General features: G+C 33.4%; 1 protein-coding gene across 1 annotated transcript in view; it reads left to right on the top strand.

Annotated features, from left to right (window-relative positions):
* The window catches only part of CNTLN (centlein), a 171,360-nt gene that overhangs the window by 130,471 nt on the left and 22,385 nt on the right, over positions 1 to 18,504 (top strand). Inside the window, 7 exon segments of the mRNA XM_038125582.1 lie at positions 7,218 to 7,382; positions 10,638 to 10,735; positions 12,383 to 12,509; positions 14,109 to 14,127; positions 14,130 to 14,236; positions 14,603 to 14,687; positions 14,690 to 14,781. Of these exon segments, the coding sequence (XP_037981510.1) occupies positions 7,218 to 7,382; positions 10,638 to 10,735; positions 12,383 to 12,509; positions 14,109 to 14,127; positions 14,130 to 14,236; positions 14,603 to 14,687; positions 14,690 to 14,781 (693 nt within the window).

Below are 18,504 nucleotides of genomic sequence, written 5' to 3'. Positions count from 1 at the left end.
TAAAGAGTAATATGGAAGAGGGAACAGCTTTCCCCACAAGTACAGATTTCCTGCCCACTTACATTAGAGATGCAGAAATATTTCAGTAGAAAATGGTTCACTCTCTAAAACACATGGAAATGAGGAGAGGTTAAATTAATATTTCACCATTCTTTCAGTTCTTTTGTTTTTTTTTCTCTTATATATTCTCTTAAAAATAACTTTCGTTTCTAAAGATATAAAGCTATATGCTTTGGAACTAAGTGGGTAAATCAAAAGAAAGTTTAAACACAGTCTTTAAAATAGCATTTTCATTTTGGTTTCTCTCTATTTTATGTGAGTTATACGGAAAACAGATGGAAGCATTATTAATTTTTTCCCCCAATGAGTTTTAGTGCAGCATATTTGTATGTGTTATCTGAAACATATGAATACTTAGTATTGCTGCTGTTAAATTTGTAATGAGTTGTAGGGATTGTGAAATTCCCTGACTGGCTCTCATGCAAGCAGTTCATTTGCAGTGCTTAGATGTGTTAAGATTAAGCAGGGGGAATATGGCAAGCACTATCCCTGACCCTAGATGAAAAATTCAATCTTTATGAGTTTGCCCCAACTCTCATGTTTGGTGGAAATCAGATAAATATTGTCTAGTTCTGAAAAAAAACCATGCAGTAAAACCTGTTCCTAACTACAAAAGATTGCATGGATACTGTGTCTTATATTGAAAATTCCCTAGTAAGTATAAAGCCATGGAAGTCTTGGGGCAAATTTTATGCATCAGCTGGAAGTCTTTCCCTGTATATAGCAATACTTGATGTGCACAGGCATGTTAGGTGTTGGAATACTAGTATTTATTCTTATTTATTTAAATAGCAGTGGTGGAAGCATGAAAACATTGGTTTTGAACTTCAAGCCACATCTTCACATCTGGCTTGCCATAATACTCAGATATTTTCAAATGGGGCAAAGTGTAATGAAATGTCTCCAGTTATATTTTCATTTTTAATTTATTTGTTGTAAAACATTTTCATGAACTGGGTTGTGTCTGGCAGATATTTATGCTTCAAATAATTTCAAATATAGTATATACTGAAACACTGACTATTTTAATTTTTAATAAATATTCTTTTCTTCAAGTTCTGTAGTTTTTCTTTTTAAATATTAAGGCTTTTCAGACAATGTCCTGCACATCTGTGTATTTTGTCAGTTTACATCTCCATATTGGAAAATCAATCACAACAAAAATTAAATCATACAGTTGTGATCATATAATTGATCATTATGAAACTACTTGTGTAAGTACTGTTAAATAAATAGTTAATAGTCCTTATATTCCCTTGAAATTTGCAAGGACAGATGGAGTGCAGCATCTGCTTTAGTATGAAAGCAAGATAGTGTTCTTAATACGTACAGAAATTAGACATGGGATACAGCAATGTTTATTTGTACAGAGACATGAAATTGAAGAGATAGAAAATGGAGGCTAAAATAGAATTGCTGCAGGACAAAATCTTTATCTTTGAATTGGTATAATCATTATACAGACAACATATAGCAGAAGCAGTTTCATCTTAAAAATTGTGATTTGTATTATTACTAAGTTTTTTTCTTATTTTCCTTAATTTATTTGAAAAATCATTGCACAGTGCACAGTTCTGTACTCAGACTTGTCTCTTGTTAGAGGAGCAGTTAATTTCTTGGAGAATTGGGCCCAGAATCTTTTACTCCAATTTATTTATATATGAGTGTTGTGTGTTTCTCTGAAATATAGTTACGTTTTCTGCTCTTAATCTATGTGATATTACTAGTATTTACAAAAAGAGAAAAACAAACCAAAATTCAAAAAGGACCTGTCTGGACTGATTCTGTTGATTTTCTTTTTGTATTATTTAATAAGTTTGTGTAGCCAGATGTTGCAATGCTAGGTTTTATAAGTTGTAGAATAAATTTAGCTGTAGATCAACTGTAAGTATCTGAATTAAAATTACATGTAAAACCTTTGTTTATGAAGTGTCATACAGCAAATATCCATTTATAAATGATGATTGATCAGTAATAGTACATGCTTTAAGAAGACACTCAAAATCTTTGAGTCTAGGAGTCATTAGTGATTACAAATGTTTTTCCAATAACAGCTGAATTTATAATTTGCATGTGTGAAAGGGCGATTCCAATGTAAACATTGCTGTTATAAAACAGATGAACTGCAATTGTGTTACCAGTATCAATAGGCCAAATGTTTTTCTTTAGTAAAATACCTGAGATGAGAAATGTTCCTCTTATCTGCTGGTTAATGTCTGTTCTTCTCTTTGGGGAACTAATTTAAACACTTCATGAGAGATTGACATTTTCAGTACCTTAAACATCCTTAAAAGCTGCTTTGTTCACTGCAAACCATATTTAGTATGACCTCATAATAATGTAGCACACCTCAAGTGTCATGCCTGTCTTTACTATACACTTTGGAGCTGTGTTCATCTATACTAGACAACTGCACTTCAAGGAAAAAAAAATTTTTTTTTGCTTGATAGGCAATTAGCAGTAATTAGGAAGATTCACTTCAGTAAGGTGTCAACATGAGATTGTTTTAAAAAGTTGAATGTCAGTGGCTTTAAAAGAGGTTCTTTTCCCTGACACACAGGTATGGCATGTGAAACATGAAATGTTAATTTAACTTTTCTGCTTATTATTCATGCACAATATTATTTTGTCATTCAGATACTACACTGACAGAGTGCAAAGGGTGTTAAAATAGTGCTGCTGGAATAAAAAGAGGATTAATCTACCATTGGCCAATTAGCCAAAGGGTACTTAATGGTCTCTAAAGGCTACTGAAGTCTAACAACTAGCTAAAGCACTGGCAAAAAGTCCTCTATATTACCTTCATTTATTTGACATTTTGTGGAATAGTCAGCTCCTGATAACTGCATTTGGCTGAAAAAAAAATACTACTAAATGATTCAGTAGATTTTACTAAAGTTTCAGAAGGACAAGTGACAAATAAGTCCTACATTTTACAAGAAGTTTGTCTTGCTTTTGGGGGGTCTTTGTTTCAATTTAGGGATGGGATATTAAGTCACCAGAGACTTCTGTTTGATATTTTGTCTTCGTGTCTAGAATACTAAGTAATCAACCACTTACAGCACTTGCATGAAAAGAACTTTGATCGAGGATTTGAAGTTATTTGCCTTTTCTCTATATGATCACATTAAGTATTCACCATAGCTTTTTAGTCTGGTATATATCTTTTCAGATAGCTACATACCATCTTTATTAATTTTCACTGGTTTTTTTCCTATGTCCCATCAGGCAGAGGAAGATTTTGAGTCAAGAGTAGTAGGATTGACACAATAAATTGGATATTGTAAATAGGTTTATCATTATGTTATAATGATATTTGAGAGATTGAGTAAAATCATAAATACCTAGGTCTCTGCCTGCAAGCATGCTTTGAAAAGTTCTGTTATGTTTTACGTGTGCAGTACTGCTTATTTGTATGTTTTTCATGATCAAGCAGAAGATGTGCGAAAATAATGTTCTATGTAAAACATTTATAGAAGCAGTGTTAAATTCCAGGACACAACTTTGTATAGGAGCTATGCATATAGCAAATGCATTCTATTATCTACTGTAGGAGGGTTTCTTAGGAGAAAAGAAAAATGAGTGTTCAGTTTTCTTACAGACATAGCAATGTTTGCATCTGGCAGGATTTTAGGGTGGGAAGCTTCTCAGAAAGTGGGATTTTTACACATCGAAGTATATTAGCTTTAGTTTACAAAATGAGTAGTAAGATAAGATTATGTCAATGCTTAAAAAGTGTGTCAAGAATGCCTGATTTACATCCTGGTTTATAATTTTTATATAATATATTTTGCAAATATAAATGTTTTGGGATTGTGTGACTTCAGTAGCAATACAGGATCAGCTTCTTCCAACAGAAATGTTATACTCATACGTGCCAGTTGCAGTAGAATAGTGACTTCTGTAAAATGAGCTCAAAGCCCCTTATGGAGTGATTATGATGCCAAGGAGCAATAGGCCATTGCAGGAACTTCCTGTGTTAACCCATTGGGCCCTCCACACAGCTGTCTTTCAGAGCAGACAGTTTACAGTGAAAAGCCTTGCTGACTCACTGGAAGTTTTATACTGACTACATAGAAACTGAGTTTTCATCACTTACTCCTTTGTGAACAACAGTACAGAGTGTCATGGGTATACCAGGAGCAAGGAGATTAAGATAGATGGATGTTAAAATATTGAACCTATAAACATCTGTTAAGCCAAAAACACTCTGGAGGAGGTGCAGCAGACAACGGCCGCTACATCATAGAGGAACAGCAGTAGGCTGCCTTTACCAACATCTGGTCTAGCTGATCTTTAAGATTCTTCTACCTTTCATCCTGGTGACCTCTTCCCCTGGAGTAAATTCTTTTTACTCTGTCATTCAGGATTTGTGCGCATGGTAGCGCACACACAAAACTTTTGTTGTGTCTGAGAAGAAAAAATCATTAAAAATTTGACCTAAAGTATAGGCAGTAGTGAAGAACACCAGGGTAATGAACTTGTTTCTTAAGTAAATGCAAGGAATATCTTTTAGGCATAAATCTCTTGATAGGACAGGGGGGCTGTTTTTTACATCCCACATGGGTTTACATAGGATTTTCTTGTAACTGTTCAATAGATTAAAAATAAAAAAAGAATGCAGTAGAATTATCAGTCCTGTAGTACATTTACAATAGCTACAGCAGTATTAAGAGACAAGTTATTTGAAATGTCTGATTGCAATTGCATGCCTGTCTGCTTTTGTGGGTTGGGCTCCTATACATCATATGCTACTTTCACTCCATCCATAGTTCTTATGCTGTTTCTGAATTTATGTAGATTCTTATTTTAAAATCTTTTTTTCTACCTCTTTAAGTAGTTTCTGTGACCAACTGTCATCTTTAGTATCTGTCCCATGAAGACCTTTTGTTTTTGAACATATTTGCTATAATTTTTGAGAATGTAGCCAGTGCAATTCATGTTGTTTCAGAGCTGATGCATATTGTCAGCAGCAGTAGCCTAAGAAACTTCTGAGAGCCACAAGCTATCTTGGGCAGATATGGGCATTTCTAATTTTGAACAGAGATATTGATCCAGCTATGATTTTTTTTTCTTTTCTTTTTATGAATAATTTATTATAGAGACACTGAATCATGAAATTCTGCATGTAGAAATATTGGTTGTAATGGACAAATTAACATAATCTTAATATTTTTCTATACTATGTCCTTCTGTGTTACTGCTGGTTTTTCTTATTGAAACGGTCCTTATTTTGTCTTTTACTCTGCAAAAGTAGTAAATATGAGAAGAATATATCAGATAAAGGAAGAGTCAATTAGAAAATATAATATCACTCTCTTGTTTAATAAAGACAGCAGACACAGGAGGGAATGGAAAAATTAACTCCTTTACTAAGAACAGTACTTACCTCAGATACATATGTAAAATGGCCACTGACTTTAATAAGTGCACTTGGTGAATATGAAATAAACACTGCTAGATTTTTAACTTTAAATACCAAGTTATTTTTCCTTGTACCCATGATAATTTTTTAGGTTAATGCAAAATTTTCAAGCATTCTTTTCTCATTTGTAATGGGAATTAATGGGACTCTCTTTTACCTGTATATATGATCTTCAGATTATTGTCATGGGAGTGTTTGTTTTTATAAACACATATACATAATTTTTTTTCTAGTGGTATCAAGCTGTATAAAATCTAATTTGTTAGTTAAATAATAAATTGCTTGAGAATAGAATACCTAACTTTCACTTCTTTTTTTTTGGATTTTTTTGGATTTTTTGTTCGCTTTTGGGGGTGTTTTTGTGGGTTTTAGGGAGGTTGGGGGGTTTTTGTTTTTTTTTTTAATTTTTGGTTGGGTATTTTGTTTGGCATCAGTATGTAATCAGGCACACATTTAGTTATTTCAAGCTGTCATGTATCTTCTCATGCTTCTGATCAGGATTCTTCACAAAGTAAGGGGTTCTTTTTGCATTTTGAGTTATTTCAATACCATTTTGTACAATTGCTTCTTATGTTAATCTACTGTATTACAGTCTTACATGGAATAATAAAATAGCATTTTAATAACCCTTGTAAGGAGCAGAGAACCGTTAGGCCATTGTTGGCTTTTGGCTGACTACAGTTTTGTGAAAGTTGATCACTAGTATGGAGGTTATTTCTGTTCCCCTTTTTGCAGAACAACATTCAATATTATTTAAATTAAGGCAATTATTTAAAACATTACTTCTGAAAGAAGTAATATGAAATATATTGGTACAAAGATAGAATAAGTCATGTTGGTTGTTGGTCAAGTGCAAGAAGACTGAGAGTTTGTTTGCATGATATTTATTTGAACTAAATCCCTAACAAGGCTCGTCTGCTAATTGGACTTAGCATTTATGTTGCTAAGTGAGAGGCATTTTGGCTGCAGTATAGGGTGGTAAGACCTACCCAGTGGAATAAACAACTAACATCTGTTATCCTGTCCTGCTCCAGCTTGTCTTTTACCACTTAAGTACTTCAGCCCTAGAGTCAAGGTTATGGAATGTGCAGTTCTCTGGCTATGGTGCATATATTGAAAGGGATGAAATAACACATAGGTAAAGACCAGCCAACCAGGAGATGTTTAGTGCAGCTGGTCCACTTTGCTTTAACCTCTACAAGCCCTACAAATATCAAAACAAAAGCCAAGAAAAGGATGTATGCTTTATAGCAGTTGTCAACACAGGAATTCAAGTGAGCTTACAGTGGTCACCATTATAACAGATTTGACATTTAACTACCCTTAATGCACACTGGTATCTGAGACACCATGGTATTTCTTCATATTCTGTGCAGAAATAATTGCTGAATTCCAGGGAGGCTCTAGGTAAACATGTTTCAACAGTAACTGCTGTTACAGTTTTGTATGATAATTTTTGTTTGTCATAGTTAAAACTGCAACATATTCAATCAAAATTGAATTATTTTGTCTTAAAATAATTGCTTGTTTCCAGTGGTAGTAGATTCCTTTTTTCTGCCAGATTCGATCTTTGCCTGTACTAGAGAATTGAACCAACAGCTATGCAATATAATTACAGCTAATATATACAGTTTTATTCCTCGTGAATGTTGAACTGGAGAAGCATATCATATGATCAAGTAGAAATATTGTTAGGATGAAATTGTGATTGTTTATTCTCTTTGTAAAACAGATTTTGACCTCCAACCTGGCCAAGTGGCAACAGGAGAAGGAAGATCTACAAGGAAAATTAAAGTTGAGAGAACATCTGTCTCAAACTGCTGGCAAGAGTGAAGCCATCCCAGCTCCTTCAAAGAACATTGATTTAGAGATGAAACATCTGCAGTGCAAACTAAAGGTGACAGAACAGATTATCTAGTGCTGAGGATAATTTGTATGAGTAGTAGATCATAACTGGGTCAAGCAGACATATATATACTTCCCATATGCCTATCATTTGTATATTGTAGCCAATGATTGGCAGCTTAGTGTTAGATTGGCTTTGAAGGGAAGTAGAAATGTAGTCATAGACAGAACTGAAAGTTCTAAAACAATTTCTGCAGATCAAATAGGCCAAACAAGGAGCCCTGCTGGGTTTTTGCACAAGGATTAAGTACATCTTGTTGGAAGGTGCTGTGAAATTAGTTTGATGAGAATTCAGCTGATTCCTTTCTTCATCTAAGAAGGAGAAAAGCAATAGCTGTAAGTGAAAGTGGAGCAAAGAATTTGAGCTAATGGGGCAGCAGTGTTGTGTGTGTGTCAGTGTTGTCTTCGTCTTCAGAGAGACTTTTTTTTTTTATTTTGTATTTTTGTAGATTAGCTGGTAGGAAAATACTGACTGGTTGATGGTTTCACTTTTCAGTCTCGGGTGATTTTGTTGCATGTGAATGATGCGGAGACTCGACTGTGTTGTTCTGAAAGCTTTCTCAGCAGGTGGCCTGGCTCAAACATATTAATTCCTCTTCTCTTCTCACTGGAGGAAATACATTTGCAACAGTATGTCTTCCAAGATTTTTTCCAATTGTTTTCCGTTAAATAGTAGAGGAAAGAGAAAAGGTCAAAATGGTGCAGCTTCGTGCTGCTAGAAGAAACTCAACAGTAGCAAGAAGTCTGCCAAAGGATCAGCTAGGAGAAAAGGCTGTGTTACATGGTCAATGTAGCCGACTCTAAATGCTGGATTAGCTGTGCTAGCACATGCAATGTGGGTAATGCTCAGACCCTTGAGCTATTGATGGTAATCATGGTATTACAGATCATGGCTATTGCACACTGGATGCAAAACATCTAAATTCAGGGATTAGTAAAGGTAGGTCACATTGATAAAGAGATGAGGCCAGCAGGGAGTAGCCATGAAAAGGCACATAAATTGATCTGCTTTAATTATGAGAAAGAGGTCTTAAAACCATACACACTGTCTTCTTGAGCATTGTTTTTAAGTTTGGGATTGAATAATCTGCTTCTGTTGCTGTTAATTAGGGTTGTACCTTTTAGATGAGTATCTTCATTATCCAGAAACCTAGCAGTCAACTGATCTATGAAGGTAGGAAAAAAAAAGGGGGATTTATTTTTTAAAAATAGCTTAAGAGTAACACCCATGCTAGAAGCCTACTCTGTTAGTCTGCCAAATGTGAACAGCAAAATAAATTGATGAAAAATCAAAGGCTTTTTTGTTTCTGCAGCAAATATTTAGCGAGCATATATAAATCTGATATCAAAAATACTAGCATGACTTTTAATTCCTTCTTAAAGATATATTAAATTTTTAATGAAAAAATGAATCATGTATGCAAAACTATATTTAGGATGGAGATAGCCTGTGACCCCAAATGCTAAGTAGTAGAGTAAATTCACTGGTTTCTGAATTGGATGAGAGTTTTGACTATAAGGAACTCAAAAACTTCTTAAATCAAGTTTCTGAAATTCTTAACTTTATTTAAAGCTAGTTTAAGTCCTGAAAGTAATTTTTAGCAGAAGAATTTGAGAAAGAGTTTTCCATTATTGTTCCGGGCTTTCCAGCTGACTTAAAGATGAGACATGTAGTTACTTTCCTGAATATCTGAATGTCTTAGCAGCAAAAGCTTTCCTTATACCTCAAAATGTCCAAGTACCTAGCCTTGCTGGTTAATTTTTTTTTCCTTAGTGCTGTCATTGCAGTGCTTGTTTACACTGTATGTAATGGCTCCTTGTATCTTTGCCAACAGGAACAAACATGTTAAGTGTGGGTGGTGAGTTCAGAAGCAAAATACCGTAAGCATATGTCTTTGCCTCTGAATGTGTGCAGAGGCCCACCTAAGTACTCAAGTTCATGTCTGGTGTGTAAACCACGTAACTGGGTGTTCTGCTTTACACTAATGGAACTCAAGCTCCACAAACAGGTCTCAGGAAACTCAGGATTATTCTGCTAGCATACATCATTTTAACAATTTTCTGGTTATACCTCACATTATAATAATAGTAAATAGACTAGACAAGTTATTAAGAACAATATTTTACATCTAACTATGCACACAAGAATATATACTCCCCTTGAGGTGCACAGAGTTATGTGCAATACTCCCATTAATGTTAATAGGCATTACAAGTCTGTACCGAGCAGAGAAATTCTCCTGAAGTATCATTGTTTACAGCATGTCTGATCTGTTAGCCTATTGTTTATACATAGTGAGTAAAAAGCTGTGGTACAGTGGCTAAATCTGTATACATATAGGCAGATATATATTTTGTGCGTATGCTTAACATGTATCTTTTGGCAACACCTTTTGGAATTCTGAAATATCTCTATGTGGTGTATTTGAGCTGCCATTTCAGCAATGGCATTCAATGCATATGCTCAGATTGCTAAAATGGCTACTTAGTTAAATTTCTTCTTCTTTTTTCTTTTTTTCTGTAGAATGATTCGGTTTTCCTGCATTTAGATCTTGGGTAGATGATATGTGTAATTGCCTGGAGGAATAGAAACACTTTTTTCCTTATTATATACAAGTGAGGAATGGCCAACAACTGTATAAATGTCCTTCACTGGAATAACATGTGCCTGAAAATTAGGATCATACCTGGTTGTTAGTGAAATGTATAAATTGTGTTAGTACAGACAAATGAAAATGTCTTTGTCTTGTGCTTTGAATTTCAGGAGACATAAAAGCAACCACTCTTGTGAATTGTCTTGTACTTCTTAATACTTAAGATGAAATGAATTACTGGACATTCTTGCTGTAAAGATGTAGATTCCTTGTGCTGTAGAACAGTGCCATTCAAACATGTAGTTCAAATGAAGATCCGGTGTTACTTCTCCTCAGTTACATTTTATTCTGACCAGGCTATGCAAGAGAAAAGGTGGTCTTGATTGGTGCTTGCAAGTGTTCCAGAGAACATCTAGTAACCATACATTATTAAAACAATGGAAATTTACTGATTTTCATCATATTTTCCAAGAAATGTAGTTCTGCTAAAGTGTTTCTAGAAAGTAAGAGCACTCCTTTTATACCAGCTTATTTCTAAGAATCTTCATAAAATACATGGAAATTTTCTCAGATAATTTTTTTTTCCAAAATTTACTGTTGAATGTGATCACATTCAGTCTACTTTATTTATATTTTAGTATTTTTCAGTAGAGAATTCGAACACTGGGATCGCTAAGCAATCGACCACCATTAAGTCACTGAAAAAACAAGTCCAGGGAAAAGAAGAATGGAGTCAGGAGCTACAAGCCAAGTATGGTGCCTCTTCTATCCATTGTGTCTGGTGCCACCCAGTGGCAGCTGTAAAATTGCTACAAAGTCAACTGTTCGATTCTTGAGGGAGCGATGTGGTCTTTTTATTGCAGTCTTGCGTAGTGTTACAGGGATGTTTTTGAAACTGGAACAGTTTATGCTTAAATTGCGGTTTTTATAAACTGATGCAGCTAGCTATAGTATCTGTATGGCAGTAAGAATACCTTAAGTCGGAACTCAGGCTATTTTATCCTTGATGCAAGTCAAAATGAATTCCTCAGCACTGTTAAACACAGTCTTTCAAACTCAGTAATTCTTTGCCTAGGGGCTAAGAGAAATGTCAAGGTTCAGATGCTTAAATAAGATTAAATAGCTGGTCTTATATTCATAAAAAAGTTCAAAAGGACGGTTGTATTTGTTTCTATTTGAATTGATTCAGGTCTGTTATTCATTTTGAAATTCAAAAATTGTCAAATATGCCACTGATATTTTTATTCTACCTACTGTAACTGATATAATACGGTTCTTCAATTATATTACTCTATCAACTATAAAGAGCTATGTGTATCTGAATTTCTTGTCTGCCCAAGATTTTAACTCCTCTAACCCTTCAGATTTTTTAATTGAAGAAAGAATGCAGTTTGCTTTTTTGAAAATAGTTCATTTGAAAAATAAAGAGCCCTAAAAATGGTTACGCTGTAGATTGTTTATTTTGTGTTTCAAAGTTAATTCTTCCACCATAAGATTTCAAATTTAAAATAGTTATTGGATAGCATGCTTTCTTTATAAAATAGATATTGGGTTTTTAAAGCTGTAAAATATAATAACCAAAATAACAGTAAGAGTATAAAGGTGAAATAGATCAAAGAAATTTTTAGATGCATTGTATTCCTGTTTTTTTTTTTAATACAATATTGACATTGTATTAAGAGTGTTGTATTCCTGAATATACTGCCATTCATTTTGCTTTCATTGGAAAAATATCCAGGTATCTGGACATGTTTAGGTATTGCTTATGTTTATATTTAAAATATTAATTTGTGTTATAATAGTGGAAGGCATTGTGTAAGGCATAATTTTATCATTGAACAAAGATTACTTTTTAGTGCATGAGAGTTTTGGGGGTTTTACAAGAAGTTTCTGACAAAAGCTGATGTTATTTCTAGGTTTTGCATTTTATGTCATCTGACACACAGGGACAGAGTTTTTTCAACTATTTCTGTGTATTACTCTGTTGGAGGAAAGGAGTCTTCCCCATTTCACTTTCTTTTGGAAATAATTTTGCAAAAAATAGTTTTAATGATTGTTTGAGACATCAAAGGAATTTAATTAATTGAATTTTGTGGGCTCAGCAGGTTTGTTTTCCCTTTTTTGATAATAGTTTCAGCATTATTGTGGTTTCAGTTCAGACAAGCAAAAATCAAATCACGAATATATTGCATATGTAGAAAAATATTTGTTTAATAAGAGACTGAAACTGGGTTTAGTACTTGAGACCAAGTAAATTGCAAGAACGGCATCAGCTTTCATTTTTGAAAGTATTGTAATGCTACAAGTATGATAGATTGTCTACTGCCTTTATACCTTTTAGTTGCATATTAACCAAATTTTCTAGCAGTGATATGCTGTCCAACTTCTTCCTCTGCAGAATTTCTGGGTTGGAGAGGGACATTACTATGAAATGACATTTGATAGAAGGCTTAAGGTCTTGCCTAAAAGCAAATCAAGAAAATGAGAAAACCTCAAATGAAATATTGGAAAGTCTTGAGAGAAAGGTACTTCTTTCTTGCTATTCCTAGTTTTTGAAAGAACAGAAGCTGGTGGATTTACAGAAGTTATTTCAACACACTATACATATTAAATCAATATATTGCTTAAAGCAAAGAACATACAGTTAATTGAAGGTTGTAATTCCCTCCACTATAATTTGTATGAAATCAGTACATGGTGATAGCTTGAATGGATTCAGCATAATTTAATTTATCTTTGTTATAGGTGTAATTAAATATTAAAGTATTCAGAACACACAGTTGCAAGGATATGCTGTAAGTAGTGGGATTTGCTTTTATACACTGTAAGTTCATAAAATATAGTAGACCTGAAACAAGGGCAATTTTACATGACATATGCTAATGAAGTCCATGCATCTCTCCTGGCTTTAGTAGTTAAATGCTTTACTATGCTAATCTATTTTCTACTACAGTGTTATGAATGATTCACAGTTCTTAGCTTAAAGTAATTCTAACTGTGTAGGTAGTGCTTAGCTTCTCTAGCAAATTATTTTCTCCTGGAAAATTTTAGGATGATTTCACTGAAGGTAAGAGAATTTGTGTATGATTTAGCCTATTTCTGTTATCCAACTGATGCACTTTGGCTTTCAATGCCAGAAAAAGATCATGGTGTTTGGTTGTCTGTCAGGTTATGCAGTTTATGACCCTAAAATAGAAATAAACAACCTGCTAGTTTGCTTTTGTTTGCCTAGAATGCAAGTGCTTGCTGAGTGACACAAGCACTATTCCTGCTCGTAGTCATACAGCATTTTCAGCTCCAAAGAGAGCTAATGTATAACCCTCCATGCTAAAGATAAGGTGTTATTAAGAAATCCACAGCCAGAAAGTGAGAACGTTAAGTAAGCAAGGGAGCTAAGGTATGACATGAGAAAAATACCTGGTTTTGGTTTTGATAAAAGATTTAGCATGGAATAATGTGCTTTAGTGCTGTCCTTTGAGTATTTGAAGCACTTCATTTCCAAAGAATCATATTCCATACATTATTTTGATTATTCCGTGTGGAAAATCAGCTTGATAAATTTTACATTATCTTCAGCAAAAGATCAGAGAAATTCCCTGTTACTCAATATTGTAAGGAAAACTTTGTGATTAGCACTATAGGAAAGCTGAACAATTTTAGGAGCATTGTTGTTTTTTTTTTATTTTTACCCCCAATCAGTCTTTGCATTAGATATTCATTATCTAAGAAGCTTTACGGACTATTAACATATTGACAGTTCTTTTCTCAGCTGAGTTTGAATTTATGTTTTTTTATCTCTGACAAAAGAAATTAGTGGAAATTGTAGTTTACTCCCTTTTGCAAGTACTGTGAGTCTAAAATATATATGAACAAATACCTCTGAGCTTTTCTTTATATTTAATGCCAGTCAAAACTTTATGTAACAAGGTTGTGTGTGAACTGATCTCTGCTGGATCAACAGTAGAGATTTATTAAAATCTCTACTGAGCTTAAATCTGAAAAAGATACCTCAGTAATGTAGTTGTATATTTTTATGTAATATAGGTATGCTTAGCTCTGATTTTATTCAAATTTTGAAGTTTTCTATCTTGATAGTCAATGCTCGTGGCCTTTCGTTATTTCAGGTGAAGGCACTGGCTGAAGACAAAAAATTTCCATTGACTCAATAAAACAGAGGTTTAATGTAGCCATGAAAGAGAAGTCTCAGTATGAGCAGATGTATCACAAAGCTAAAGATGATTTGGAGATAAAGGTATAATTAGAGTTTTGATGGCTACACTGTAGAACTTTCTCATACCTTACTTTAAAATGAAAAGTTGCAGGGTCATCAGCTTAAACTTTCAGTACAGAAAGGGGGAAAATAGCAGAATAATAGTAATCTGTTTCTCGGATGTAATTCAATCACGCTTCTGAAATTTACATACTGAAACATGGGCATAATGACTGAAAATTAAATTACTTTTTGCCATGAAATTACATACTATATGTTGCAAGTGAAATATTCTGTGATGTCACCTATGGTGTGGGAGGTTGTTGTTCATTCATTTGTTTGTAATCTACCATACCTCCCCATCAGCTTTTATCATAGCACTGCTGTCTCTCTGTGGATGTGTTTCAGGATCTCAAGATTACTAAATTAGAGAGAAAAGCTATTGAGACTGAATATGCTATGACAGAGCTTGAAACTGCTGCATCTCAACAGCTTGGCTGTTGCAGAGTACACAGGCTTTGGAATCTCTACAGAAGGAGCTGCTGCTCGCCAGTGACAAAGCAGAAGAGTTCAAGACATTTGCGAAGGTTTGAATGTTAATTTTCTTTGAGCGTTCACCTGCGTAAAGGTACTTTTGATTGAAAGCAAAATGTAAAAGATTAAGCAAGGCTTGGATGCACTCCCTGTTCCAAATCAGTGTTTGTATTTGCTGCAGTGTTCTGGTGTCCAATCTGAATAAGGAGAAAGAATCACTGCCTCTCTCCCAGACTTTTAAATACTTCCATAACTTTTATTGGTCATCTTTTTATATATGGTTGACATATACTTGGTCCCAAAAGAAAGTGTATTTGTTGTGTATTAGATTACTTTGCAGCAAATAAATTCCTAACACATTTAATATAATAATTCATATCTATTGATTACTGTGAATTACTGCATTTTCCATATGCATGTGCTTCTTGTTTTAGAAACACTATATAAGGAAGCCTCTATGTTGCAAAATGGAAAGCAGTTTTAAGAGCAGTATGTAGAACAGTTGTTTCCTTATAACCCTTCCAGGGAAGTGGTCACAGCATCAGGCTAATAGAGTTCAGAAAAGGTTTGAACAATGCTCTTGGGCATATGGTGTGACACCTGGGTTGAGCAGAGCCAGGAGTTGGACTTTGATGATCTTTGTGGGTCTCTTCCAACTCAGAATATTTTGTGATTTTGTTAATGTAATATATAACTACTGTATACCAACTTTCAAAGAAAGCTATTGTTTATTAGCCCATGAATCAGCTACTTCTCTACTTCTCTTGGATTTCTAAGTAGTGACAAGTAGAAGTGAGCTGCTTCCAGATATGTTTGAGCAAGGCTGAAGCATTCAAAGTAAAGAGTAATGGTATTTTGATGCTCTGGAAAAAGAAAGCATATAAAGTCACTCTACGTGGCAGAGTTCAGACCTTTAGCATTTGCCTGAAATCATCCCATGTTCAGTTCTGTTGCTAAGTTCATATAAATTTCCTTATGAAAAAAGACTGAATGATGTTTGATATTGCTTTAGAATCCTAAATTCAAGTAATTCATAACCTAACTTATCTAAGGTGAAAATAATTATTGGTTTTCATAAAAAAGTGCCTGTTATTTAAAAAACTATGTTTTTTAAACTTTATTATTAAAGTGATTAATATTTTCTGTTTGTCTTTTGATGTGACTGTTGAAAAAGAGGTATAAAACTGATCATTATGCCCGTTTGTTCAGAATATGCTGCCTATTCTTGAACAGACTATAAATTTTCATGAGAGAAAATTCGCTTTCTTCTAATACTGAATGCTTACTCTAAGAGGAAGATATAGGTGTTCTTTCCACAGCTGCATGCTTATTTTTTGGTTAAATATGAATTTTATAAATATGAATATTTTATAAAGCCTGAATTAATCTAATGTATTATCGATTATTTTTAATTAAGTACTCCTATGTCATTGATGACAGAGAGAAGCAATTCTGTCTCCATTAAGACTGCTATGAGCTTTGGAATGTTTTCACTGAATAAAAGGAGATAAAAAAATCATGCTATCAATATTTTACATAGTTCCTTAATGAAAAGTTTTTCAAAAATTAGAAAATGAGAAAGTAAAAGATCTTCTGTTCCCAGAAGTAAAAGTAGTGAGCAGGATCTATTAGCAACTATTATCTTAACTTCATTCATTGTTGAAGGACACGACAGCTTCGTTGTTAATGACCATGAATATTCATTAGCCCTTTCATGGTTACACTAGATGTGAAAAAATGTAAATAGGAAAGAATAATAATAATAATAATAATAATAATAATAATAATAATAATAATAATAATAATAATAATAGTAACAACCTTTTTTTCCCTGAATAAAAAGAATATGCATGCATATTTCAAGTAACAGTCTTGCTGATTGCTGATCCTCTGCAGAACGATTTTTTGAAAACAAAGATAGTGCCTATAAGTAAACTACTTTGTTTAGCTGGGTGCTAAAATCAGATTTTATTAACAATATACCACCATAAAAATGTAAAATCCTTAGCAATTCAGTGGAATTGTGCAGTATATGACATAAATCCTGTTAAAATATCTCTTGTGTATCTGATGTTATAATGAGATATTGTGATAATACTTACTGTAATAAGTAGCAGTACTCCTTATTCTCTTGAAGAATACAGCTCTTCTTTTTAAGTCTGGTCTGCCTCATTTCTTTTCTTCTGGATAGCTGTCAGGTTTTTGTCTCCTCACCTTGATTCTCACTCCAGTTCCAGTAATTTAAGTAATTTTTTCTACATAGAAATCAAGTTTCACATATATATATATATATATATATATATATATATATATATATATATATATATATATATATATATATATATATATGTAAAACTTAAACAGGTTAACAAAATTGTATGATCCTTTAATCTTTGTCTGCTATTCTGGTCACTTCATAGGCTTTACTTGTTTTTTAGAGTGCAATTGTAATTTTCTTATCATTCTTAAACTGAATACAGTTACTTTTTCTACCCATTCCACATCTCTGGTGAAATTATATAGTTCTTTTTTAACAAGCCACAATTAAATGATTTCTGAGTTGCTAATTAAGTTGCTACTGGTTACAGCTATAAATGGGAGAAGAGGGTGACTTCAGAAGTGGGTGTTTATAGCAAGCAGTGTTACTTGCTTTTAAACTTACTGGTAATACAGAACCACAGGATCGTGGATCTATTTGGGTCAAGATAATAAGTTACAAAACTTAGGGAAGAGGTTTGTGGCAGAAATCTTATATACACCAGTGGATCACTGTAGAGGATGTGATGACTTACTAATTGAGCACATATTTGTAATGGAATGAAATAAAATGTGGCATTGCTTTGGTCACCCCAATTTGGGACACTTACACAATGAGCTAAAGTCATTAGATTGTAGAATCTAGTAATAGTTTCCAAATATGCTGAAAGGAAGGCTTGTAAACAAAGGTTGCTGTATCCAATATATTTTAAGGGATTGTTGGATTTATTTTTGTTGGAGTGTGGGATAGGAATCAGGTATTTTTTGCAGAATGATTTTAAGAAGGAACTGACGGAGCATCTGAAATAGGTTAATTCAGAGCAGTTCATTTTTCCAAAGCTGTTATGAGGAAGATATAGGCTAGAATGAAATATGAATAGAAATTTCAGACTGTAGCAGTTTATTAAGTAACCAAAGAACCACTGTTTCATAATTAGATGGTTACTTCTTAGAGATTATCTCTTTCATTTTGGTAGGAAAGAGAGCAAAATATTTAGAAATTAAAGGCAACATAAATAAAGTGGAATATGGATTATAGATTATAACCTGAAAATATAAACATCAATGAAATATAAAAGATGGATAGGATGCTGAAGAAGTCAAGAGGAAATCTTTGGGTAGCAAGGCCAAGAACAGTAGTAAACAGGCAGGATTTAAAAATTTACTACTACTAAGGTAGCTGTTACAGGGCAGATGTAATCTATTATTAGATAAAACAACTCTGTAACTGTGTAAAGATAGAGTGAATAAAAATATAAAATAAATAAAATTATTATGATAAAATGAATACTTCTGGTTTGTGTCTGGAATGAAGTAGGCTGATGTCTTATGAAGATGCTGCAACATCCTTAGTCTATTAGTAACAAAGAGAAGATTTTTAACATTTTCTAGAAAGAAGTAGAATTTTTGGATTGAGAATTTTTATAGCTTACTACTTTATAGAGCTGGTTAAGAAATATTTCTCTTGCTGATCCTCATTTTGAATAAGTATTCAAAGTTAGTGCATATATATTACAACA

Source organism: Motacilla alba, chromosome Z (genome assembly GCF_015832195.1).
Source record: "Motacilla alba alba isolate MOTALB_02 chromosome Z, Motacilla_alba_V1.0_pri, whole genome shotgun sequence".
NCBI lineage: Eukaryota > Metazoa > Chordata > Aves > Passeriformes > Motacillidae > Motacilla > Motacilla alba.
Note: the sequence above shows the minus strand (reverse complement) of the source record. Positions and strands in the feature narration are given on the sequence as shown.